Source organism: Cephus cinctus, unplaced genomic scaffold, assembly GCF_000341935.2.
Source record: "Cephus cinctus unplaced genomic scaffold, Ccin1 Ccin1_scaffold1588, whole genome shotgun sequence".
NCBI lineage: Eukaryota > Metazoa > Arthropoda > Insecta > Hymenoptera > Cephidae > Cephus > Cephus cinctus.
Genome location: NW_014333893.1, coordinates 395,333 through 419,098, shown reverse-complemented (window position 1 = coordinate 419,098; position 23,766 = coordinate 395,333). Strand labels below are relative to the sequence as shown.

Below are 23,766 nucleotides of genomic sequence, written 5' to 3'. Positions count from 1 at the left end.
AGCGGAGCAGGTAAAACAAAAAGAATCGAGGGGGGAAAAAAGACAAGAGAAATGGGTAAAAAAAGAGAAAAGGAAAAAAATGTCGAAAACCAGTCTTATGCAGTTCGTCCGGGAATATCGAGTCTCTGCGGCCGCTGCGCCCATTGCGAGCAGCACGGCCGCCACCACGAGAGCCACCAGGAGAGCCGCTCCCGTCCTCGGCACTCCCCAGCATCCGTCTCTCTCTTTCTTCCTCTCACTCCCCATCCACCTATCTCTCTCGTTGTCAGAGATCTCCTGCTTCAGCTCAGTGGCACCTCTGCCACCTCCACGGGCCTTCTTCTTCCTCTCTGCGTCTCCCCCTCCCTCTCTCTCTCTCTCTCTCTCTCTCTCTCGCTGGATCTCCTCCTTCATCTTCTCCCACGTCCTTCCTTCTCCGCCTTCCTTTACCTCCTCCTTCTCGAGCATCAGCAGCAGCAACAGCACCTCCTTCTACTTCTCCTCGTTCCGCTTCTTCTTGGAAGTCCACACCAGGTCCTCGGCTCTGCCTTAATTCAGTCCAATGAGAGCCTCCTGCCGATCCCATTCGACGGAATCGGGAATCCTTCGGAATTTGACAATCCGCGGTCCAAGTGATTCGAAAAAGTGACCTCCCGCATCGCGTGACCTATTCACTTGGCCGCTCTCTCTCTCTCTCTCTCTCTCTCTCTCTCTCTCTCTCTCTCGAGCTCCTCTAGCGTGCCTCCCGTGCACGCACTCACGCACTCACGCACTCACGCAACTCACGCACACCTTCCACCGCTCTCGACTTGAGCTAACGAGCACGACTACCCGACTACACGAGTGCGACTCCAATCCTGATACTCGGAGCGGACGAGTCTCTCAGCCGGGAGTGACAGTCATTTTAAAGATTCCAGTTAACAGGAGAATTCTCGCAGGCGAGATCGTCCCGAAAAGTGTGAAGAACCAGAAGAGTGACGCACGCGGGGATTAATGAAATAAGGAGAGTGCCGTGTGCGTGGTGTCCGCTGTTCGCATCTGTGTGAAGACCAGAGAGAAGAAGAGGCCACCGAATCCTTAAGACGAACGAAATGTCCAACGGGCGTTCGACTCGCGACGCGAACCGGTTGCCCGCTCTGAAAATAATTTCGTTGTCGCCGTCGATTCACTAGAAGCTCCGAGGACCCGTGGTGGCCGATTGGGAGAACAGGTAAGCCTTTCCAGTTGAAAATATCGAAGCCCGCGCGCTGCTTTAGTTTAATAGAATAATAAACATCGTCCGCATAAGCATCGAGTCTCTCCGGTTGCCATAGAGACGCCCAACTGCGTCTTCCTCTGGAGGAAGTGACGAGGCCGGATAAAAAAGAATCTTTGAACGCAACGACGCACTTTCGAACGCTCTCGAGATGCTTATGGACGCAAAACGTAGCCGCGCGTAAATCGCGATCAGCGATCGCTCGATGGAGACGCGACTTTCAGTTTACTTTGATACGCGCACACGCGCACGTATACATACGTATTAATCGATCTGGCTCAGTATCATTGTTTCCAAGAAACTCTCAGTAAGATCCATTTATTTCTGGTACGGCGTACTGCTTCTATTTTCTTGGTAAAATATACTCGACGCCCACCGTCCGGTGGGAGCACGCTCGATTTCCGGTTCTTACAAGAATTAACGACGGCCCCTGGACGTTCTATTACCGGCGGCCGATTATTTCGCGCGATACGCGACCCGGTAGTAACTTTAATAAGGGCGCGTGTCGCTTCTTTTATTTCCTCCGGAGGCGCGAATGCGCTTATGCTGCGTGCGACTTGCGATCGGGCCTCTCTACCGGGTGTACCAGTCGATGAGTGCCGATCGACCATGCGAAAAATAATAGCAGCCGCTCGACCCTGTCCTTGACGAAAATTACGCCACTCTCTATTCTCGATAGTTTGTGAAATTCTGCGAAATTCCAGCTGCCTAGGCACGTCGACTTTGCCCGAAGCCGCGACTTCGTGCGATACTTCGACTCGATGGTTCGCGGAGCCCGGAGCCCGGCTCACGCGTCTGCTGCGACCACTATCACTTCCAGCATCGGCAGCCGTTCGAAGACGTGGCAATAGACGTTTGTGCTCTGTAGTGGGCCAATAGTAAGGAGGAATAGTTGGAAATAAGAAGCGTGGAGTCCAGGCGGTTGCCGTTTGTTATTGAAGTTATTCCATCGCCTCGAGGCAGAACAAGGCGAGGCATAGAAGCACACACGATCGACTGGCTGCCTGGCTGCCTGGCTGCCTAGCTGCCTAGCTGACTGTCCCTGGCTGACAAACATCTACATTTCAATCCAGCCGTCATTTTTTTTTTACAAATTTATATAAAACGACAACATACACTCACGAGTATACAGGGTGTCCCCGTACGGATGCTCCTTCGTCAAGTCACTCGAAAGTTCATTCGAGTGAAGTTGCAGCAGTGTGAAGTGGGCCATTCGAAATTTAACGATTAATCCTTTTCACTCGTCGACGTGCCTCCATCTTCTGTCCTTTATTCTTCCTTCTCTGCGTCCCGCGATGGTCACTCTGCCGTGACTGTGGATGCTGCTAACAAGAGGTGGAAGGGTAGTTTGCGGAGAGGGGAGGTCATCGCGTGGAAAGATTGGGGCCCTTTCGTCACGGGGCACGCGCTCCCCGGGGGCCCACCTGCCGATCGGACGCAATAAAACCCCAATGACACCCCCGTGAAACGGCATTCAGTCGACTGCCGGGCTCCCATTCGTTGCCCGGGAGCCGATTAATGGGGAGCGCCGGGAGAAACTCGCTAACTCGTTTACGCGCGTTAATACGAAATTGAATGAAGGCTGATCACTTGAGAATTGCCATAAAACCGGCGCCTCTGAAGTTCGACGCCTTTGTCAAGCGAGACGCCATCGCTCGTGGGCCTCTTAACGCCACTAGGGAGGGTTGTAAAGTTAAAGTGGGGATTCTTCGGGACAAGCTCAGGCATGAAAGTCCAAGTGGTTTTAGTTAGTCGAACGCGTTAAAGTCGTTCGTAAACCAACTACAGGCTCACGTTAGTTTCCGTCTGAATGGAATTTTGGTTTGGTGATTTTTCGAAATCGCACCTTCACATTTGTCCGATACTTTTTCTTGTGATTTTCCTAATGAAACGCCGACACGTCACACGCCGTGTTTATTTTGGATTTCACTTTTGCTCCTCGTACTATTATTCGTTGCGTGCTGTGGTATACTTTCGCGACACCCCGTATGTCGTGGTTTACGCTAATGAAATTCCTTTCCAATAATCATTCACTTTGCATATCATAAAGTTTCAATGAGGCCGATATTAATAGACGGGACTGTTTAATTGACACTTTCAAAAGGTGGAATTTTTGCTTATTGCGAGATCTCGCGTTATGTCTCGACTCTGATTCTTAATGATTTGGCTATTTCGAGCGTCATTCTCGCTGAATTCTCTATGCGCTGCTGCTATTTCGAGTATCTTCTTGTTTTCTGGGCTTTCACCTTAAACACTGTGTCGCTATAACGGTAAAGTTTGGCAGGGCTATTCGATTACGTCATGGCAATTAAAATCTCCGTTCCTGAGTGGCCCAGATATTTTTAAAGAAATTTTCTTAATTTTTCCAATCCTCTTCTCAGGACACGATGCCGTGGTGGAGGCTGATGCTCTTGGCAGGTGCGATGTTCATCCTGCTGCTAGCAAGGACGAATTTCTCACACGCCTGCAACGAAGCAATTTGCGCCAGCGTCGTGAGCAAGTGCATGCTCACGCAAAGCTGCAAGTGCGACCTGGTGACCTGCACCTGCTGCAAGGAATGCTTCTCCTGTCTCAGCTACCTCTACGACGAGTGCTGCTCCTGCGTGGGTACGTAGAAGGTTTAGTTTTTAGAAAAAAAAGTCCAATTTTGGTAATTTACAAACTTTCAAAACGTCCTTTTCACCATTTTTCAGATCTCTGCCCCAAGCCTAACATCACGAATAATCCTCTTAGCAAAAAATCGCACGTTGAGGACTTCAGTGAACCTGTCCCAGGACTCTTCCAGGCTCTCACGGCCGAACCGGATTCTCTTGAGCGCTGGCTGACTTTTACGTTTCCGGTAGATTTTGACATGACGGTTTTCACACCTAAACCTGAGAAGGAGATGAAATATCACATGCGTGAGTATAGATTTTTTTTTTTTTAAATTCGACTACAAATCCAAATTATTTTTTTTGTATAATCTAAAACATTTTTTTATTGGTATACCTGTTTACACGAAGCGATGTTTTTCGTTGACAGAGTCTGTCAAGCAGGAAGTGCATCCTGCAAAGCCAAACGTGATGACAGTAAATTGCACTGTGGCGTACATGGCGCAATGCAATTCCTGGAACAAGTGCAAAGCCTCTTGCCAGAGCATGGGCGCCACGAGCTACAGGTGGTTTCACGACGGCTGTTGCGAGTGCATAGGCGACACCTGTATCAATTACGGCATCAACGAGTCCAGATGCATCCACTGTCCTGTAGATAAGGAAGAGGACGACCTCAAGGATCAATACGATGACTACGGCCAGGACGAGGACGAGCTTACCGAAGACGAACTTGATTGAGGTTTAAAGAAGAATGAAAAAGAAAAATTAAGATCATCCATTTCTTTGAAAATCTCGTGAAGGATTACAGTTTTTTTCATCAGACCCTCGCGCAATCCCGGTGACCGTAGGAATCATTCTATCTTAGTTTCTGTCGCTAGGTCGAGTGTTAATTGACGATCCTTTGTCATTGGGATCAGCTCAGCCAGTGACTGTACTTGTTATTTTAAATCGAGTTAACGTAAAGCGAGCCCTAGTTTGGATCTCTTCTAAAGAGATTCGATTAAGCTATCTGGGCAATCAGTAAAATGATGACTGAAAGTCATGAGAGCTTTCCCTGATGAAAGCTCACAATGAGCTATGTGAAAATACTCGGAAATTCAAATCTGTGAGAAATCCAACAAAACAATGACCTCGATATTGTCAAAGCGTTCAAGCATGTTGAGTTTATTCGAGGTTATGTAGTTTTTTTATACTCGACCGTAAGAAGGTCTCCAAGCATACTCCAACCGTGGTATTAAGGTACTCTTAATCTTCTATTATTTTATTATTGTATTGTGCCATATGAATAAAATTGTATATATTTCAAAATTATCGAGTATTGGTCAAAACAATTATTTTGGTTTTGTGTTTCTCCCTCTTTGTTCGATCTTTTTAATTGTCTTACATGGTGTTTTAAACTGAAAAAGTACTAAAAAAAAAGTACGAACATTTAGATTATTGATTTTCCACGAGGACTCGTAACTTCTGTCGAAACCGGTACAATCACACGCACACCTTACGCTTACAATTCTAAATACGTAAAATCCATAGAATCAATAATGATAATAATATAAACCATAACTAGCCTGCTCTCTTTAATATGCATAGTCAATATGCGTATAATACTAACGCGTGCCGATACGTAACTCTCATAAATATCAAACATCCAACTACGATATGGTATTACCGATATATTCGGTATATTAACAACAATTACTATCATTTACACTGATAGCTAATCTTTTTTTCTTTTCATTTGGTAAAATTGAAATATTCAAATGGATTGGTCCGCGCGAGTTTCGAGATGCTTCTCAAGGAGCATTCGACATTTTGAATGTCAAGTAAATAAAATGAGAAGTATCTTTCAAGACGAGTCTTTCATAAAAAATCTCATCCTCTGAGGAATAGATTAATTGTGGAATCTACGTCGAATGATGCTTATCCTGAATCTCATTGGTTTCCGGAAGTCTGATAAAAGGTAGATCAGCACCACTCCACATTGAATATAATTGTGATCTTGCGCATTCCTAAAAACAGTAGAAAATATTGTCAAATATGGTATACATATGTGTAACAAATTTTTTTTTTGATAATCTCCAATTTATTTTACCCCAGCTCCTGCACTTTCCGAACCCGAACGACTGTGAGCGGAAGTACCCGAATCCGTTGAGGAACTGCTCTTCCTCGACGGCATTGCGTCATTGGTTCCTGGAGAAGAGACAAAACATTTCTCCTCGTGACCCAAATGCATTCGAATCAATTTTAGAATCATACCAGCATCAGATTCTCGAAAGCAACTGTGATCGCTCTGAGAGTGAATGCTGTCCTTGCTGTCACGATGTCCGCTGCCACTGGCGCCACTTTGTTCTGAATGAAAAAAAAATAAAATAAAGTACCTGTCACATTATATTCCATAATAACCACCACAGCATTCGAATCTCACCCGAGTCCCTGTGTTCTCCACTATGAACGCTGTGATCGCTGTCGCGTTGTCCTTAAAAGTAAAACTCGATCATCAATCATTCCTCTTCATCAATCTTATTCTAGTTAACGATGCTCAAGTGATTACCGGAATGATCCGAATGATCGCTGGAGTGAGAATCATGCGGCCAACACCTGGGCGAACCAACACGACGGGTTTCCGGCCAGATCGAGCCCTCGTAATTCCCTTCGTAATTGCACGTCGTTAAAGTAACACCTGGTATATGTTGACTAGGATGATACAGTTGCGTAGAAGGCCTAATACCTGTTTAAGCAGATGGAAACTTACGAAATGACAAATAATATGATGCAACAACAGTTCACCTGGTTTACAGCTAAGCAATTGAATGGCTTCCTGTAGTCCATCCTGACTGGCCATTGCTGAAGACTTCCACACGGAATCCGGAGTGATGGATCTACTACGATCCTGAATAGGAACTCTGAGCTTGCTTCTGATATCCTGCCTAGGCCAGTCAGTGACATGCCTACAGTCCCAGGGCATGGACCACCTTCTCATTGTGTTCTCCGATGATTCGCTACACATCTCAGCGGCTGCCGTTTCCGACCATCTTCTCTGAACCTTTCAATCATTCGTCATCAACACACGTCCAATCGGACTGTTCATAGCCACAAGAGTTACCTGCAGAGGAAACAGTGGATACGGCAAAGGTGATCGCTGACTTTGTGATTGCTGCCTGGATGACGTAGGTGGAGGACTGTACAGTCTTTCAAAACATTGCTGTAGCGCTGCAATATCACACTCTGTGTTTCCGGTCTGAGAACAAGAGCACTCGGCCATACCGCCAAGACACTCGCAGCACGCCACGCAAAATTGATATTGCAAATTGATAAAGGTCAATAGATTGTCACAGAGAATGTCCTGAAAGGAGACAGTGTGTTTAGTATACAAAAAAAAATAGGAATCATGAAATTCTTTATTTTCAATGACTTACGTGTTTGTCGCCATTACTCTCGCGGCTGTTGTGATCTCTCAAGGCTGCCATTACGTGATTCTTGACAGTATTGCTAGCCACGTTGGTCACCCTGGTCAATTCCTCCCAGCCTGCCAAACATTGTCCTGTCAATCGACAGTGGGAGATGCTGTTGTGAGTCGAGAGAAGAGCCTGCAACGATTGAGCGAGTTTTGTTCCAGCTGAGCAGAGACCGTTCAGCATCTGAGAGAACGAGTCATGTAATTAAGTCATTTAATTGTTCTTATTGGAGCTAGTGCGAGAAATTGGATACCCTTGAAGAATTCTTTAATTATGCGATCAGCACGAAGGATTTTGAACGTACCTGAAGATAGGCGAGCCAACTACTTAGGCATTCGCTCACTTCCATTTGACTTTTTGACACTTGATTGTCTCCAGTTTTCGAATCGCCCGCACCTTCCGCCATTTTTCCAAATTCCAAGTAAAACTTTGCTTTATTCCGATTACCTGCAAATTTCAATTCGTAATAGACAATCGGCTGATGATAATTCAATTTACTTTTAATTTATCTGCGATTAAATAAAAACAAACGCGTCACATATGTATACAGTAAACAAATATATTATTGAGTGATAATTATTTTTTGAATATATGGACAATATAATCGTCATTTGATAAACGCTTTATAAACAAAAAACAGGAAACTATAAGACTCTATTTTTATACTAGTGGGTACGAGAATACCGTTTGAGAGATATTCTGTTTTCTCTAGAGTACTCGATAGCAATGGTGTATTGAATTTGGTGAAAACACTCACATTTTCCAGGTGGTGTTACACTGAAGACTTTACACACTGGCCTGGGAAAATTTGATGGAAAAAACGATAGAAAATGTATTGACGTGGGACCATAGCGACCGGCACCATGTTAGTCCCTCGTACATGAGTACCCATGTACCAATGTACATGCTCGCGTACATGCGCACGTAGCTTCTGCCAGGAAGAATTCCATAAAGTGTCGTTCTCTGCCACTAGATGTCAGCACGTGGCGCTTTGAAAGCCACGTTTGAAACCAAGAATTGCGTCAGACCGCAGCAACTAAACTCGCTTAATACTTACTCTCTGGTACCTTTGCTTTGAGAGTAGAATTGTTTTAAAATTTTAAATACCATCACCGCTGAAACGTTCGATAGAGATAAATAATATTAAGAAATAGGAAATTCTTGTAAAATAATATTTTATTAAAACTTGGCTCGATTAGATAATTTACCGTGAATGTCTCTTTCTCTTTGCAAAAGGTTAATGCAATGCACCTTTCTTTTTTTTCCCCTCAGGACTCTGTGTAGAGAGCCAAGATCCTCAATTTTTTTTTTATTCTATCACGTATATTTGCGGATCCTCCAATTCACGTGGGTGCAAATTGCACAAGAGTTGATCGTCCAGTCACACAAGACTTGATCGGTACGGTAGAATAAAATGTGCTAAACAGGACCCAGAAACTTGTGCTTGTTCGGTGAGTTGAGTATTTCCATATAAAAAAAGCCACTAGCAAGGTGGTAAGAGACTCGCCAAGGAATGTACATTGAGAAAGGATTGCAGACAGGAGCCAAGTGACAGAGGAAGGAGAAGTAGTTTACGATAGAAGATCGAAGTAAAATAACTGGAGTGCAATAAAACGGTGCTCCGGTAGCCCCGAACTGAACCTTGCTTAAGGTGAAAGGGGCTTTAGCGTGGCGTGACGTCAGTGGATACGAAAAAAAAACGTGAAAGACACAGCAGAGCATTGACGAAGGGAGGGAGGGAGTGCGGCGATCCCGATTGGCCTCACTCGAAGAAGGACAGCGATAACTTTAACGGTAAACCCAGTGTAACCTTATAGGCCAGACTGAGAGAGACTTGGAAGTCGCGAAGCGGCTCGTCTACCTGGTGCTACTACGCACCAGCCCTGACTCTTTACAAAGCTTTCCTGAACCCACGATCGGACTGTTATCGGTTCGCCACGCTTCATCTCCTCCTAGCGGGGGTTGCCCGTTCGGCAAAATGGCCGCACCCTCCTTCGTTCTGAAACGGACGGGTAAAAGCGCACCTAGAGAAAAATCAAACCTGTTTACGTAGGTAATATTAAATTGTGTTCATGGACAGGTCGATTCACATTAACGGATACAACAATATTATAAATCATACAAGTAGAACAAGCCACGAGGAAGCATTCCTATTTGTCATATTTATGACATGAGAAAATTATAGTAAAAAAAAAACTATTACGTAGATAGCTTTTTGATTTGCATTTAATCTTCAGAAGGCAATCTGCTTCCTAGGTAGATCGACGAATGCACCCACAATGCATTTCTCCAATTATCACGCTGCAATTTGGTCGCGTGGGACAGCTTTCTTATGCTGCGGTTAATTATCTCGGCAAGCCAGCGCTTTTACATTTCTGCGTGTCTAGAAACTCTCCCGGGCGAAGAGTTAACTGAAGATCGATTATGTGCAATATATTTGAAACGATTACCCTACCGTATACGAGGTCAATAAAATAGGCGAGTCCACCCGGTATAACTTGAAGACACCCAGTCGCCATCTGCCATCCTGTATCCACTGTAACTTATACTCGGTATGCAAAGGTGCATTTCGTACACTCTAATCCCGGGCGTAGCGATTACAAGGAATTGTACAAGCAGTAGAATACCGTACAGTCAGGAATAAAAGTTTTCTCGGTTAGAGCAGTCACGAGTGGATGAACTTTCATATCCAAGAACTAAAGAAGCCTAGCCAGAGGCACTCGACGGTCGACCGGTGAAGGGAACGGATCGCAGACGCACAGCGGGAGCCAGACGAAACAAACCACGCCGCATGGCACCAACGTTTCAAGATTCTTGTCAACATTGATCCAATATTCACCCGTACGAAAACCCTGTGTAATTCTTGCAGATGACGTCCTACTAGTTCCCTCGCGTAGTGTCAGTTCCAGGTTGAGTGGTTAGTTTCTAGTGAAAATCAAAAATAAAAGCCCAGTGCTAGAAACGTCATCACCCTTGCTAATTGGATGTGTCAACGTGATGTTTACCGGACTGGAAGTTTCGGGCATGACAACGTGAACTTTACCGTTTGGTGTTTATAGGAGTTATCACGAATCGACTGGAGACTTGAACGACTGTGCAGAACGTCGCGAGTGATCCCGATGATAAATTCTAGAGAGGTTAAACGTCACGTTTTGACGAAAGTGCGCGAAGTGATGTGATTTGAAAATATTTGGATATCGTCGATGAGGAAAAAATTCTTAACGAAGAATCAGCTTGTGAGATTTTGTTCTCTTCGATATAACCAAGTGTATCCTAACAAACCTATAGACTATTCTGTTCACTTGGTTTAAAGCGGACAGAAACTAAGCGAGTTTCGACACTCGGCCGTTTCGTTTGGACACTTCGTGAAAGTCGCCCGGGATTTTCTAGAGAACCGATGCGCGACTCGGACTTGGTGCTTTCGTGATTTTTATCAGTTTAGTGCATCGTCAATGTGATCCGATTACGTCGTTATGACGAAGGATCCTAGGAAAATGTTCCTGGCGACGGTGATGCTCCTCCTAGTAGGAATCCTGGCTGCCGACGCTCAAGGTAACTGTCGAGGATCCGTGAGTCCAGTATGCGAACGCTGAGATCGGCTACAAGGACAACCGGACGGAGATCCTGTATCGATCTCAAGGCGGTCGGGAACTGTTGTTTTGAGAAAAAAGGATTTTATCATTCAAGCCATCTTATTTAGTGAAATTCACTAGGTTCACTTGGTTTCCCCTAGGGGAAGTTGACAGTGATACACACGTCTTACCCAAAACAATGCTGTTTTCACTAGGAAAATAATTCTCCGTTGACGTCCGCCGATTGACTTTTTCGCCAGAACGAAACGTCATTCCTGTTCCGCCCACTTGATCCATGTCCTCGCTCGTTTTCTGGACTACCGAGGTCACCGGGTATATATATAGAAATACCTGGCAATGATATTTGGCCAAACAACGACTCGCCGTTTTACGTTTCCCTAGCCGTCATTCTTTTGTTCTCCACCAGGCGAAGCGACTGCGTCTTCCTCTTGTGAATTTTTTAAAATAACATTCTTCACCGATCAACAAAAATATACCGTAATATACGGTACTCTTCATACTCTACATACATCCAAGTAACGTCGTACAAAGTATATCGTTTAACAGCCACCCCACAGACCCTACCGGAAACAGGGGAAGCGCACCTGTCCCTGCCGAAACTCGATACAGGTCGACCCAATTTTGGTAACTCATTTAATTCGTACCTACAGCTACTTCAAATTATATGAAATAAAGGAAAAAGCTTCCTTCGCAATGCTGATCGTGATATCCTTGAAATCTTAATTTTACCAGCATTATTTGAAATAGAATGTATCCAAGTCTACCTCTCACTCTGCACCTGACCATTGCGCTAGACTTTAACACAGGCTCAGTGAGATTTTGTAGATTCGAAACGCCGTGCGCTTAGTCGAGTTCTTATTTGGCAGAAAGACGCGTAGGAAGACATCGTAATATAAAATGCGTTGCGATTAGTCACAAGGAGTGACGGGTTGCGGGTGAATAGTCTCTGGCCGATTTTCAAATATCGTAGAACATACATAATAGGCATCCAAGACCATGTCGAGCGATACGTAGGAATTTTTTTACACGAACGTTGCTATATGGGCGGATAGCTTAAAATATAAAAAGGCCCTTCATACAGGTCAAGGATTATCTCAAGGAAAATCTCCACACGTAATTTACACTTTTCATACAACACTGAAGCCATAATAATTTTGTTGACAGCAAAAATTACGAGACTAATAATTTTCAAAACTTTTATTCCACGTAGATATCTACAACTCCAAAGGGATATATTTATCCTGTCATAATCCAGAGTACTTAATACTCTCAAATTACCAAACCCTTCTCCAATGGCCAAGAACCTTTGATCGTATTTGATATCTCGTAATTTTCGTACCGCAGACATAAACTAGAGAAAGGTATTAAGACTAAAGAGAAGGGAATTGTATATCCACGAATAGACAGTGCACTCGGAATCCATAGATCCTTAACATTTTTTCTGATCGTCCTTTCAATAGGTACTGGATATAAAAGCCGAGTTCACACGGTTTATTATCGTAGTCCCGTACTGGTCAATCTCATTAAGCAGTGAACCATGTCTGTCTGGATTTTAAGTTTGATCGAGATATCAGAGACAGCAAAAGCTGTGAAGGTAAATCAACACGTGGGCTGGTGCAAAGACAAAATAAATGTGGGAGAGACGTAACATTTGATAGAAAATTCAATATGGCGGCCGACACGGTAAGGAGCGAGAAATAATAACGACTATGGATAATCATGTGGATAACCTTATCGTGGGTGGGGCACTTGAGTGTCTGCAGGTGAAATTCAGATAATGCACTAAGAAAGGCTGAACTGGGTTTCGTCATTTCCAAGAGGTTAAATGCACTAACACTTGAGAATTCCACGTTGCCAACCTTATCCACCTAAATGACAGTTCAGTGTAGGGGCTAGTTGCATCGCGGAAACATACCTGTTCGACATCAAATTTTCCGCATGGCTGACACACACGTTAACTGCACCTCTGCTGCACTAAGTTCGCGATAGATGTTTACATGTTAGCCAAGACAAGAACTCTCCCGTGACTTTCTATGGATTCGTAAGGGACGCCGTTGGGTAACTTTCAGACCGGCCGAACTAGTCCGCACTGAATTCCCTAGTAAATTTATTCCTTCGTCGTTGTTACGTCTTCCTCAAGTAATGTCGTTCAAGTCTTGAAAAGTTGTGTCAACACGCACTTTCGTAAATCTTAATATTTTCTTGAAAGCACTAGAACCGAGAAGCGCGGCACGAAGTTGTGAATCGAGAGAAAAAGAAACATGGCGTAACTCGGCGCGCGCAATACGATACGCCGCCAACTTCAAGACAATAGATTGAGAAACTTGACAGGTTAGACGTTGCCATCTTTCCGCCAATAGAAACGAGCCTGAATTAATATGGAGACTAAAATTGCAGATTCTGACACCCGATTTCAATTTTATGTGAAAATATTTTTTTTTTCACGTGTTAACATATCCATGATCGGTTTACGTATGCAAACTTGCCAAATTACCGTTTTAATCGAGAGCCTCCTGATCGAAAGTAGAATCGTATAAAATCCGTCGACCGGTTACTCTGCCAGTTATAAAGTTCCTTCTCGTAGGGCTTGTTCGTGTTTTTATTCAGTGTACATACATGAATGGATCAACAAAAAAAAAGAGAATTCAGGTAAAAGTAACGATTACGCGTGACATCTTTTTTTTCTTCATACAACGCTCTCACTTTTATCTTCAAAGTCAAACATCGTTCGATTGTTACTCCTGTCTCTTACCTATTGGATAATTTGAAAGTTAACAGTGTGGACCTGTGTACACATAAATCTACCGGGTGTGCTCATTGGACGTGAACGATTGAGGACTTTAACGCTACGCGAGCAAAGGATCCGATAAGTCAATGTAAAAAAAAATTTACAAATACAAAAACCTCCGAGTCACAGTTTTCACAGTAAGTCGCTTTACGCTTTTACTCGCTCTACATATCACGTAATTGTCTCTCACTGTGTAGACAGTAGATAACCAATTGTCGTTACTTCGAAGCGTGACTTTAGTTAATCTTTTTCTCGTTATATCAATATATATCTAACGTGCCTACCTGCAGTATACGTTTACTGTACACAATGCACTATGTGCTATGTACTATACAGTGTTAAGTATAGACAACAAGTTGAGAATTCAAACGATAGATCAGGGCCACTCCTACTTTCTACCTTTTTTCAATCTGTCAAAGAAGGAACGTACTTGCGCGTAGGTTACGTCGGGTACCCAACGTAGAAGAATTCACAGACACGATCTCAACTAGATATTGACCAGGTATACATACCTTACTTATACCAGGTATGTACATCGGATCTCTTTCACCCATTATTATACTTTTTCCTTGACTAAGATCGAATCCTGTCCGACCGATATGCTCGACCAGTCGAAAACTTTCAACGCGACTCTGCGATCCTTACGAAAGAATCTAGAAAGGACAGATTAAAAAAAAAGAATAACATAAAAAAAATGTGTTCTTACGAAACTTGACCAAGGGAAACGATCTAGCATTGAAATTGAGATTTTTTCCTCCCTATCACTACGTGATCACTCGTGTCCATATTGATTTTTGCACACGTGAAAAATGTATTATTTGCAGAAATTGCAAAGACTTTAGATTCGAGTCATTTTCATTTATTGTAAGTGGATGACTACAGATCACCAGATGTTTAAAATACTCCAGGAGTCAAAGACACGTAACTCGAATTACCGGTATCGGAAATGTTAACGATGTGTTCGCGACTCGACTAAAGTCCGGCACTATGTATTCTCGAGGATGCCGCGACGTACCGTTATTTCGGCTTTGGGTTTTGTAACCGAGTGACCCAGACCTACAAGACGCTACGGAACTGCGTGAATGCGATTCCCTCAGGGTATCCAACACCATGGCAGACTGTACCGTAGAGCGTATTGGTAGTATCGATATATCCATATATCGCAACACGTTGATCGATACTGATGTTGGTATCGACTAGAACGATTAAGATTCTACATGATACGCAACGATGGAATTTTATAGTGGAACTGGTCGTAGGCCACGAGGTACAACTTACGCGTTGGTTCCCGGGATCATTGAGGAACGACCTGGTTTTTTAAAATTTGCATCTACCCTGCTAATTGGCCGGGAATGAAATTGTGGGGCAAGTAATTTGCAATAAAGAAATTGGTGGGTGAGCAGCCTAGCGACTAATTGCAATTGCAATTACAGCTCCTGGGAAGTAGGATGATCCCGTGACAGGTCCAGGACGCCGATCTTGCATGCCGGCTCAAGTAAACGATACTCGTAGAACCTTAGGACTTTGAGGTTATCGTTCTATTGAAATTTCGGATAATTTTTTACGATAACGTAAGGAAGCGTTAAACTTTCTATCCCTGAACGTGATCCAAGATATCCTATACTCGGCGACTTTCCCTGTCGGGGAAAAAAAGGCTTCGATCCACATATGTATATGGTCAACGTAGATGCACGCAGGACGCATATGGGATTTTATTAGAAATCCTATGAAATTCGATGCGAGGCATATTTACAGGAATTTCAACATTTTTGAGGTTAAATCGTGGAATAGCACTGTACCTCAGGAAGAACTAGGGGGATCGCGCTAAATAATTGCAAACGAAGGAAAGATAAGAATGGAATAAGAATAGTGGAATAATGTAATTCAAATGGTATTCGCGTGGGATTTACGTGAAGGATCTTAAAGCCTCAACATCGTCGTTCCATATTCCGCCATTTTACGTCGAGCGCGAAACAGCTGTGACTCCACAAATGCATCTGGAATTTATATCAATGCTAACGACTCGAGTTTCCCTCTGGGGTACATGGAAAAAAAAAACTTCTCTTTTTCTTTTTTCAATCCACTAAACGGGAGTCGACTTAAGTCACGTGACCGTTAAGCGGCACACTTCCGGCTGAAACTAATGTCAATGCCACCAACGAAAGATTAACGAACTTATTTGTTCAGACAATTTCATTCGACTCGTTCGAGCGTCATGAATTTTCCAAATTTTTTAAACGATTTTCAAAAATATTAAAATAAAATATCTTCGACCACTTTTCATTGCAGGTCAAAGATGCGGTCATCCTGCAGTTCCCATGAATGCAAGAGTCACACTCACCAGTGAGAAACTAACGGTCGGCACAGTGGCATCTTACACGTGTGATCCTGGCTATGAACTATTTGGGTAAGTAATCGGAATTTGGAATAAAATTTTAAAAAATACAAACCAATAAATATTTCTCGTTTCGCTCGACTCTGATCGTTTTCGTGAAAGCGATAATCGCCAGGAAAACATATATACGTGTATATAGCCAAGTGAGAAGTATCGAACGATAAGTATTGGAGAGTTCGTAATCCAAGCACAAGTGCATGGTAAACGGTGAAACGCGATTTTTTGCCCGGGGTCAATGACTTTCCATAAAGCGTCAAAGAAGAAAAAAGGGGGAAGTATCCTGTAATAGGGTTAGAGCATGTCTTTCGAAAATTCTTGTTGTTCCTGCGAGAAGGAACAACAGGACTACCTGTTCCGTCGACGATACGGCATTCGATCGACATTGCTCGAGTGTAACTGTGCAACTTGTCACAGTCTATTCACTTGGGCGACTGTCAATAGTCGCTCTATAACGTCCTACGTTAAATTGCACTTTTAAGCCTGAACTTTCTCCCATGTTAAGCCGGCTTCCTTTGTATTTTCCCGTTGCGTGTTTTACGGCTCGAAGCTGCTAAACGTGCGAAAGTAAACGATTACCCATGTAAAATTGTCTGTCGCTCTGAGCCATTACGTGGCGGATGCGTTTTAACCGATACTTCGAGACGCACTTTATGGAGGTTATGTTGACGCTGCTGACGTTCTATTTCAGATCCGACAGTCTGACCTGCGACGCTCGAGGGAAGTGGCAGGGCGAGCTTCCGTTCTGCGGTGAGTCTCCGTACTAACTTGACAATTCGATTGTCTCTTTTTATTTTTTAATCAATCGCCCAATTAGGTCCTCGCTTGGTTAACGCGAAACGCTGACGCAATATGCTTGCGTAAACATTCGATGCCTGGAGAAGTCTTGGAGTTCCTGCTCCGGAATGTCGCCCACTTGCGTTATGTCTACAATCCCACTGTATAAATATATATATATATATAGTCTGTCAATCACGTGCTATTCGCGATTTCGTAAGCAACTCGGTATTATTCACGGGAGGATACACCTTTCGTATCATTTCACCTGTCAGACCGATCCTTCCGAAACTCAAGCCTGAGAATACTTGAAATGCAAAAGACTTTCGAGTTACTTTCGCTTGGATCTTCAGGAAAAAAAGTTGATAATTTGCAATCGAAAAGCATAAATTTAAATCTTGCGAATATCAATAGGGTCCCCCTGTCTTTCCCTTATGGCAAGAACTTCCCAGCTGATTTCGAAAGGCTGGCGTAGCGGGTCGCATGCTGTGAAAAGCTCCGTGTTAGAATCTCATCGTTGGGTATCCTTAGGAAGGCGGTATTATTAGGAAACATCCTGTGGGTAATACAGAGCCTGTGACGTATATTGAGTACGAAGCTAAAGTCATTAGCTTAATGTAAATATTAATGAACGATCGAGACTCCGAGGATAAGAAATTAACGAGGGACATTATTCTTGCAGGTACGAATGTCGCTTTTCGAAAACCTGCCAATCAGTCTACCACTGTCAGAGGAGGGGACCCTGCACATGGGAACGACGGGGATTTGGGAACGGAACACGACGGCAGAAGATGCACGGAGACGCAGAGGGAGCCGAGTCCATGGTGGAGAGTGGACCTGCTGAAGTCGTATGCGGTCAAAGTGATCCGCGTGACGACCAGAGGATGCTGTGGTAATTTGATAGATGATATAAATGAGACAACGATCGGCCATGGGTGGATGATTAAAATGTACGAGGGTCATTGGGTGACGATGATTTTCTTTCCTGGACAGGTCATCAACCTCTTCGGGACATTGAATTTCGCGTGGGCAACAGCAGTGTGGATCTTCAGCGGAATCCTCTGTGCACGTGGTTCCCGGGAACTCTCGGTGAGTATTTTAATTAAATTAACCAGCCACCTAATGGGGCATCGCTAATTGCCAAGATTCTTTCGCAGAAGAAGGAATCACCAAGACTTTCACGTGCGCCAGGGCGCTGGTCGGACAGTACGTGTTTCTGCAGCTGGTGAGCGTCGAGGGAAGTCTCAGTCTTTGCGAAGTTGAAGTTTTCGCCACGGATGGTGAGTCCAATTCTTGGATCTTCGAGTGCGCAGTTTTTGGATGAAATTGAAAAAAAAATTTTTTCCCATGGCAAGCTGGATACGAAATTTCTTTGAAATTCTACGAACGCGAGACACTCCGAGTCGCCGTGAAGGAACTTTGCGAATTAAACGATCACACGGCGCATAACCGTTCTCTTACTTCTTTTGGAAGAGAAAACACACATTTTCACTTCGCTTTTGGCGATTCGCTCTGATGGGAATGACCGCACGAGTCTATTCTCTTGGACTGTTTTCTTCTTTTTTCTCGTTTTCGTTCCATCCTGGGACAATCGGCAAACTGCGACCTTCCCATGGGATAGTCGCTCGACGTGGGAAATCTGACAGGCTGAAGGCCCAAAATTGTGAACGTAATTGGGCGTCGTTAAGTCACACCAGAAAGACAGGCAAACGGGATGCTCCAGGACATTTCGAAATTCCTTGTCACTTAGACTCTCACCCCGTGACTAATTCTCAACGGACGAATAGCGTCGCCTAAAATAGTGACTGTAGTTCCTTCTGATGACTATTCAATCTTAACGCTCTACCGACAATGACTTTGACCCTTGACATGCCAATGTTCTTTACCAAGGTTGCACACGGACCTTGCTCAAGACTGTGCACTAAAGTGTTTCTCACGCGATTCGGAGTAATGTATTTTTGATTTAATTATTTTTCAGAATTCTCGATAGACCGCTGCGCCAGTGCCGGCACCCCGGCTGACGCCGATTTAACAGCGTTTAATTCGACCTGCTACGAATTCGTAGTGACCAAAGGAGGATCCTTCCAGGATGCCAGGTCGTACTGCCAGGGACGAGGCGGAGACTTGGTTCACGGCTTCAAGGTACGCAATTGATAAATGAACCCTTGATCGATCTAAAATAACGCAATGACGTACGCAGGGAGTGTCGTCCACCTTCATCCTGAATAATTTGGAGAGGCGAAAGGAGAAACTTAAAACTCAGCTGGTCTGGATAGGCGCGCAAAAGGAGCCACTGATAACGGCGAGAACGTGGCGGTGGGTCGACGGTAAGAGAAAAGAGATTGGCTTACCATACGACAATTAAGGTTTGTCAAATAACGTTTTGGCAGCCCTCTCTCCTCATTCGCTATTCAATAAATTAATATTACGAAGCATGAACCTTCCACGAGATTGCGTGACCGATCGGTACTCGACAGCGTGTAATTTAAAGGCATTAATAAATAGAACGTGAAAGTAAAAGTAATGTTGAAATCGATAGTAAGTTGCACGTCGCAATGTGAGCACGTTCGAGTACGAGTCGCTAATAAAGAAGACAGTCCATTTTTTTCCAACGCAATCCGTACACAAATTACGATACGTTCATTCGATTTGCACCCTTCTAATTAAATCTTTCCCAATAGGCGAAATGGTCCAGAGGCCATCGTGGGGCAAGGATCAGCCGAATAATTACAACGGGGAGCAGAATTGCGTGGTGCTGGACGGGGGTCGGGGGTGGCTGTGGAACGACGTCGGATGCAACTTGGATTATCTTCACTGGATTTGCCAGAGTAGTAAGTGTCCTTGGAACGGATGGAACAAAAGAAAAGAAAGAAGCAAAAAACACAAGGCATTACCGTAAGGAGTGTTTACCACTGTATAGGAGTTTCCTTGAGTAATGTAAAAAAAAAATAATGAACCGACTGATGTAGTATCGTCATGAAAGGAAAAAAGAATAGCAGGAGGCATTAATGGCCCGGGAGTTCTCACGGGGCAATGCCAAACCAGCGGTAAATAGAATAATTGCCGTTTGTGAAAGACAATACGAAGTTACGGCCGTAATAGAGAATTACGGTTCCACCGTCCCCGTACGGTCTGCATGTGCTTAATGACTTTTCTCACAGAACCGTCGAGCTGCGGCAGCCCGGAAAAATCGGAAAACACGACCATTCTGGGAACGAAAAGATCGGTTGGTGCCAGCGTAGACTACACATGTCCAAAGGGATACATGCTGGTGGGATCGAAATCGAGAACGTGCGAATCTTCAGGATTCTGGAGCGGAGTTGCGCCTACTTGCAAGTGTAAGAAGGCCTTAAGGATTGTTATTATGATAGCATTGTTATTATGTTTCTGTGTTGAACGGGGTTCTTTGTTTTTCCAGTCGTTGATTGTGGACCACTTCCAACACTTGAAAATGGTATTGTGACTCTTGAAGAGGATCGCACAACGCATGGTGCAATTGCAGATTACACGTGTAATGAGAATTACACGTTGACCGGTGACACTAAGAGGAAATGTGGAGATGGCGGAAATTGGAGTGGACATCAACCGCAGTGTTTGTGTAAGTAGGCAGTTTTTGGGGGAATTTTGTATAGGGCATATTTTTATATGGAATTTTTGAAAACAGTCGATTGGTGTCCTGAACCTCCTGCTATCAATGGAGGAGTGGTGAGCACCACCGGAAAACGTGCTGGTTCTACGGCTACTTATACCTGTCAGAATGGATTCATTCTATTTGGGGACAACGTGAGTTGGATTTTGAAAATTAACAAGAATCTTATTCGTAGAGGAAAAGGGAAATTTATGAGAAAAATTCTTTGGGTAGGTTCTCAGTTGTGACGTCGGTGGAGAATGGATCGGAAAGGCACCTCAGTGTCGATTCGTTGACTGCGGCGCACCTGCTCAGATCGAATTTGGTTTGGTTAATTTGATTAATGGTACCACGACCGTGGGAAGTATTTTGGAGTATAAATGTCTGGATGACTATTGGCTGGTGGGAGATGCAAAACATGAATGCACGAAGGAAGGCAAATGGAGCCATGAGACTCCATCTTGCGAGTGTGAGTATAAAAATAATGAAGCATGGTGAAATTGATTTTATAAACAATAAGAATAAATTAATGAAAAATTATGCGTGCTTTCAGTGATCACCTGTGAAGAACCTGATGTCCCTACCGGAAGTTACGTTGTGGGATACGATCTAAATGTTCGCAGTGTCATAGAATACCATTGCGACCCCGGATACCTTCTACAGGGCGAACCCAAACATATATGTGGCAAAGAAGGCGAATGGAGTGGTGACGTACCAACCTGCGAATGTAAATGATGTTATTTTTTGTTAATTAACATAGTTTAAAAAATGTACGTCACATGACGTATCCTGGACTCTTATTTCTAGATATCGACTGCGGAAAAGTGCTGCCAGTTTTGAACGGTGCTGTAGAGTACATAAACGGCACTACTCATTTGGGCAGTGAAATATCTTATAGCTGTACGAGAAATTACAGACTGAATGGAGTACCCAAAAGATACTGTCTAGATAACGGACAATGGAGCGACGCGACGCCAAAATGCGAAGGTAAGTATCAGATGTGAAGCAAAAAGAATAAAAAAAGTTTTCCTATTGTAAAAAAATTTTTTACAGAAATCCGTTGTCCGGAGCCGATTCTAGCGGAACATGGAATTCTGTCGGTGACCGGAAACGACCGTATGTACGGGAGAACTCTGATTCGCACTGGAACAGTAGAAAATTCAAACACTGGCGCGACTTCCTATAAAATCGGTGCGCTGGCCAAATACAGGTGCGAGAGGGGTTATAAAGTAGTGGGAGACCCATTGTCAACCTGCGAAGATAATGGGAAATGGAGTGGGGAGGTACCGCAGTGCGTCTGTAAGTTGAAACTCTTCGACAAGCAACCTTTGAGTAACTTTTACTTTCGGATGCAAAGAAAAATAAGAGGAAAAAATTATTCAACAGATGTAGATTGCGGAAAACCAGGACAGATTCAACATGGCCGCTACACTCTGACGTCAAACGCTACGTATTACGGAGCCGCCGCACTGTACGAGTGCGACGGTAATTTCGAACTTGATGGCTTCGCGAGAAGACTGTGTCTAGAGAACGGTACGTGGAGCAGCGAAACTCCAGTCTGTCAGGAAATCAGGTGTAGGGATCCTGAGAAGAGCGGAGTGTTGTCCACCCAGGTGTCGACGCACAGCGTCGGCGGCGTCGCTCACTACAGTTGTCCCAGAGGTCACTATATGGAGGGTAACGAGACAAGAGTGTGTCTTCAAAACAGTTCCTGGAGTGGAGCAGTGCCAGCATGTTTCTGTAAGTAAAAAAAAACACCCTGTAGAAAATATGTATCATAACGTTTGAATTTTTTGTACAACAGCTGTAGACTGCAAGCATCCAGGCCCCATTGAGAATGGCAGAGTAATAGTCGTGAACGGTTCCACAACTTATGGCGGTGCTGCAGAGTACCATTGTTTACCTCAGTTCGAGAGAATTGGTCCATTTTTAAGAAAGTGCATGGACACTGGTGTTTGGAGCGGGGAGGAACCTAGATGCGAAGGTGGGTTGCTAGATTTTCTTATAAAATATAAATGAAAGAGAAAATTACTAATTGGTGAGATTTATTGTTCCAGCAATGTCAAATGAAGTTGCCGAAGCCCAAGGAGTGGGAACGAGCGTTGGAATTGGCGCTGGAGTTATTCTTTTTATTTTACTCATCTTGGGGCTGATATACCTAAGACTGTAAGTATTGCAATATATCCAGAAAATATGAACATTTTTATTAATCAGTATCATTGATTGTTAGACGAAAAGCAACACCAGTGAAGAATACGGAGAACGTACAAGCTGCCGAAAGAAAAGAAGATCAAAACGCAGCAGTGATGTCGTACGCGAGTTTAAATGATGGAACGCCCAATCCAATGTATGAGAATGTTCCTGAGGATGGTCTTTATGATAGTCCATATAGTATATCTGGCAGCACGTATGGGTAAGAACGGTATATCAATGTTTTTTTTTGCCTGAATCGCCTGAAATTGAATTACGATAGAAAAGAGTGCGAAATATGTGCAGGTACGGCACGAATGGAAGAAGGAGCTACGACAGGGCCGGCCATTACGAAGCAGAGCCCGTACCAAGAAATGGGATCACCATAAACGGTGTGTCCGTACGGTAATTCGTAATCCGTACAAGAAATTTTGTAAATCTTGAACTCAACGCTTTAAGTCTCTGAAATAATTTATCGCCCTGTGCAATCACCCAGAAGTAAAAGGAAAACCGTAATTTCTATAAGAATATTTATCGGTCGCTCTTTACTAGGTTAAAGAATAATCCGTTTTGTCCATATGATTATTTATGATCCCGAGGTTACGTCGTTTTAAGCGTGTAAATAGATTTCCAAGAAGGAAATGGAAAGTTTTTAATGGCTGAGTTTTTCCTTTTGACCAGGTCAAGTGTATGATTTCTGTATATATGGTGTTTTTAATTATTTAGCGTTATTATTCGTATGTAGCAATAGAGACGCATCTCTCTAACCTTAAGAATAAATATTCGACTCTCGTGTCCACGTGCGAATAAAGGAATGATCTTGTTTTAATCTCGATAGTCTCATTCGATACCCTAGATCATTATCTTCCCATAATATTCGCGGTCAAGGACGTATTACGAGTCATCCAAGTCCGCGAGGAGTTGCACAGTCAAAAATGGCTGAAAATACTTTCACTGCGCGTTCTTGAAACGGAAAGGTGCTACCATGGACGCTCTTGCAAAACGAGAAATATATCTGTCTCGTATGTGCCCATATAAGGTGATGAATCACCAGAACTCAGATTTCCAAGTATGGTTCTCATGGCTCTTGGTCTATCTTTGATTTCGTGCAGTCTTAAAAG

The 23,766-nt window shown here is 43.7% G+C and overlaps 3 protein-coding genes across 9 annotated transcripts; 2 read left to right on the top strand and 1 right to left on the bottom strand.

Annotated features, from left to right (window-relative positions):
- The first annotated feature begins 407 nt into the window (after window positions 1–407).
- LOC107273431 (twisted gastrulation protein homolog 1-A) lies at window positions 408–5,133 on the top strand. Of its 2 annotated transcripts, none has more exons than XM_025090725.1 (4): window positions 408–1,189; window positions 3,616–3,841; window positions 3,928–4,134; window positions 4,256–5,133. In XM_025090725.1, exons 2-4 carry the CDS (start codon window positions 3,622–3,624, stop codon window positions 4,561–4,563), a joined length of 735 nt encoding a protein of 244 aa, XP_024946493.1. In that variant the 5' UTR covers window positions 408–1,189; window positions 3,616–3,621; the 3' UTR covers window positions 4,564–5,133. The 2 variants fall into 2 exon arrangements, with proteins under 2 accessions (XP_024946493.1, XP_024946494.1); XM_025090726.1 differs by lacking the exon at window positions 408–1,189 and adding an exon at window positions 2,049–3,028.
- Window positions 5,108–13,834, bottom strand: LOC107273430. 3 transcript variants are annotated; one of them, XM_015751608.2, is made up of 10 exons: window positions 12,786–13,834; window positions 7,582–7,724; window positions 7,239–7,460; window positions 6,926–7,165; window positions 6,610–6,865; window positions 6,374–6,550; window positions 6,248–6,298; window positions 6,079–6,171; window positions 5,915–6,012; window positions 5,108–5,831 (listed from the first exon to the last, which is right to left on the bottom strand). In XM_015751608.2, exons 2-10 carry the CDS (start codon window positions 7,681–7,683, stop codon window positions 5,727–5,729), a joined length of 1,344 nt encoding a protein of 447 aa, XP_015607094.1. In that variant the 5' UTR covers window positions 7,684–7,724; window positions 12,786–13,834; the 3' UTR covers window positions 5,108–5,726. The 3 variants fall into 3 exon arrangements, with proteins under 3 accessions (XP_015607094.1, XP_015607093.1, XP_015607095.1); XM_015751607.2 differs by lacking the exon at window positions 12,786–13,834 and adding an exon at window positions 8,035–8,331; XM_015751609.2 differs by lacking the exon at window positions 12,786–13,834 and adding an exon at window positions 8,035–8,331 and having other exon boundaries at window positions 7,239–7,409.
- Window positions 9,105–23,468, top strand: LOC107273428 (sushi, von Willebrand factor type A, EGF and pentraxin domain-containing protein 1). 4 transcript variants are annotated; one of them, XM_025090714.1, is made up of 21 exons: window positions 9,105–10,829; window positions 15,948–16,065; window positions 16,742–16,800; window positions 17,510–17,719; window positions 17,821–17,916; window positions 17,985–18,107; window positions 18,806–18,969; window positions 19,028–19,154; window positions 19,509–19,658; window positions 19,989–20,165; window positions 20,246–20,425; window positions 20,492–20,610; window positions 20,690–20,924; window positions 21,009–21,182; window positions 21,263–21,442; window positions 21,509–21,754; window positions 21,842–22,195; window positions 22,260–22,439; window positions 22,513–22,621; window positions 22,686–22,868; window positions 22,934–23,468. In XM_025090714.1, the coding sequence occupies exons 1-21, from the start codon at window positions 10,751–10,753 to the stop codon at window positions 23,052–23,054; spliced, it is 3,384 nt and encodes a 1,127-aa protein (XP_024946482.1). In that variant the 5' UTR covers window positions 9,105–10,750; the 3' UTR covers window positions 23,055–23,468. The 4 variants fall into 4 exon arrangements, with proteins under 4 accessions (XP_024946482.1, XP_024946484.1, XP_015607086.1 ...); XM_015751600.2 differs by having other exon boundaries at window positions 9,534–10,829; window positions 22,952–23,468; XM_025090715.1 differs by lacking the exon at window positions 9,105–10,829 and adding an exon at window positions 15,558–15,698.
- Window positions 23,469–23,766: the final 298 nt, after the last annotated feature.

What these genes read in the sequence shown, in the direction of transcription:
- LOC107273431 (XM_025090725.1), top strand. Translation starts at nt 3,622, where the DNA reads ATGCCGTGGTGGAGGCTGATGCTCTTGGCAGGTGCGATGTTCATCCTG. An exon ending in CGAGTGCTGCTCCTGCGTGG is followed by an intron (nt 3,842 to 3,927) that starts GTACGTAGAAGG and finishes ACCATTTTTCAG; the next exon opens with ATCTCTGCCCCAAGCCTAAC. An exon ending in GGAGATGAAATATCACATGC is followed by an intron (nt 4,135 to 4,255) that starts GTGAGTATAGAT and finishes TTTCGTTGACAG; the next exon opens with AGTCTGTCAAGCAGGAAGTG.
- LOC107273430 (XM_015751608.2), bottom strand. Translation starts at nt 7,683, where the DNA reads ATGGCGGAAGGTGCGGGCGATTCGAAAACTGGAGACAATCAAGTGTCA. An exon ending in ATTGCTTAGCTGTAAACCAG is followed by an intron (nt 6,551 to 6,609) that starts GTGAACTGTTGT and finishes CTGCTTAAACAG; the next exon opens with GTATTAGGCCTTCTACGCAA. An exon ending in CGGAAAGTGCAGGAGCTGGG is followed by an intron (nt 5,832 to 5,914) that starts GTAAAATAAATT and finishes TACTGTTTTTAG; the next exon opens with GAATGCGCAAGATCACAATT.
- LOC107273428 (XM_025090714.1), top strand. Translation starts at nt 10,751, where the DNA reads ATGACGAAGGATCCTAGGAAAATGTTCCTGGCGACGGTGATGCTCCTC. An exon ending in CCTGGCTGCCGACGCTCAAG is followed by an intron (nt 10,830 to 15,947) that starts GTAACTGTCGAG and finishes TTTTCATTGCAG; the next exon opens with GTCAAAGATGCGGTCATCCT. An exon ending in TCACTGGATTTGCCAGAGTA is followed by an intron (nt 19,659 to 19,988) that starts GTAAGTGTCCTT and finishes CTTTTCTCACAG; the next exon opens with AACCGTCGAGCTGCGGCAGC.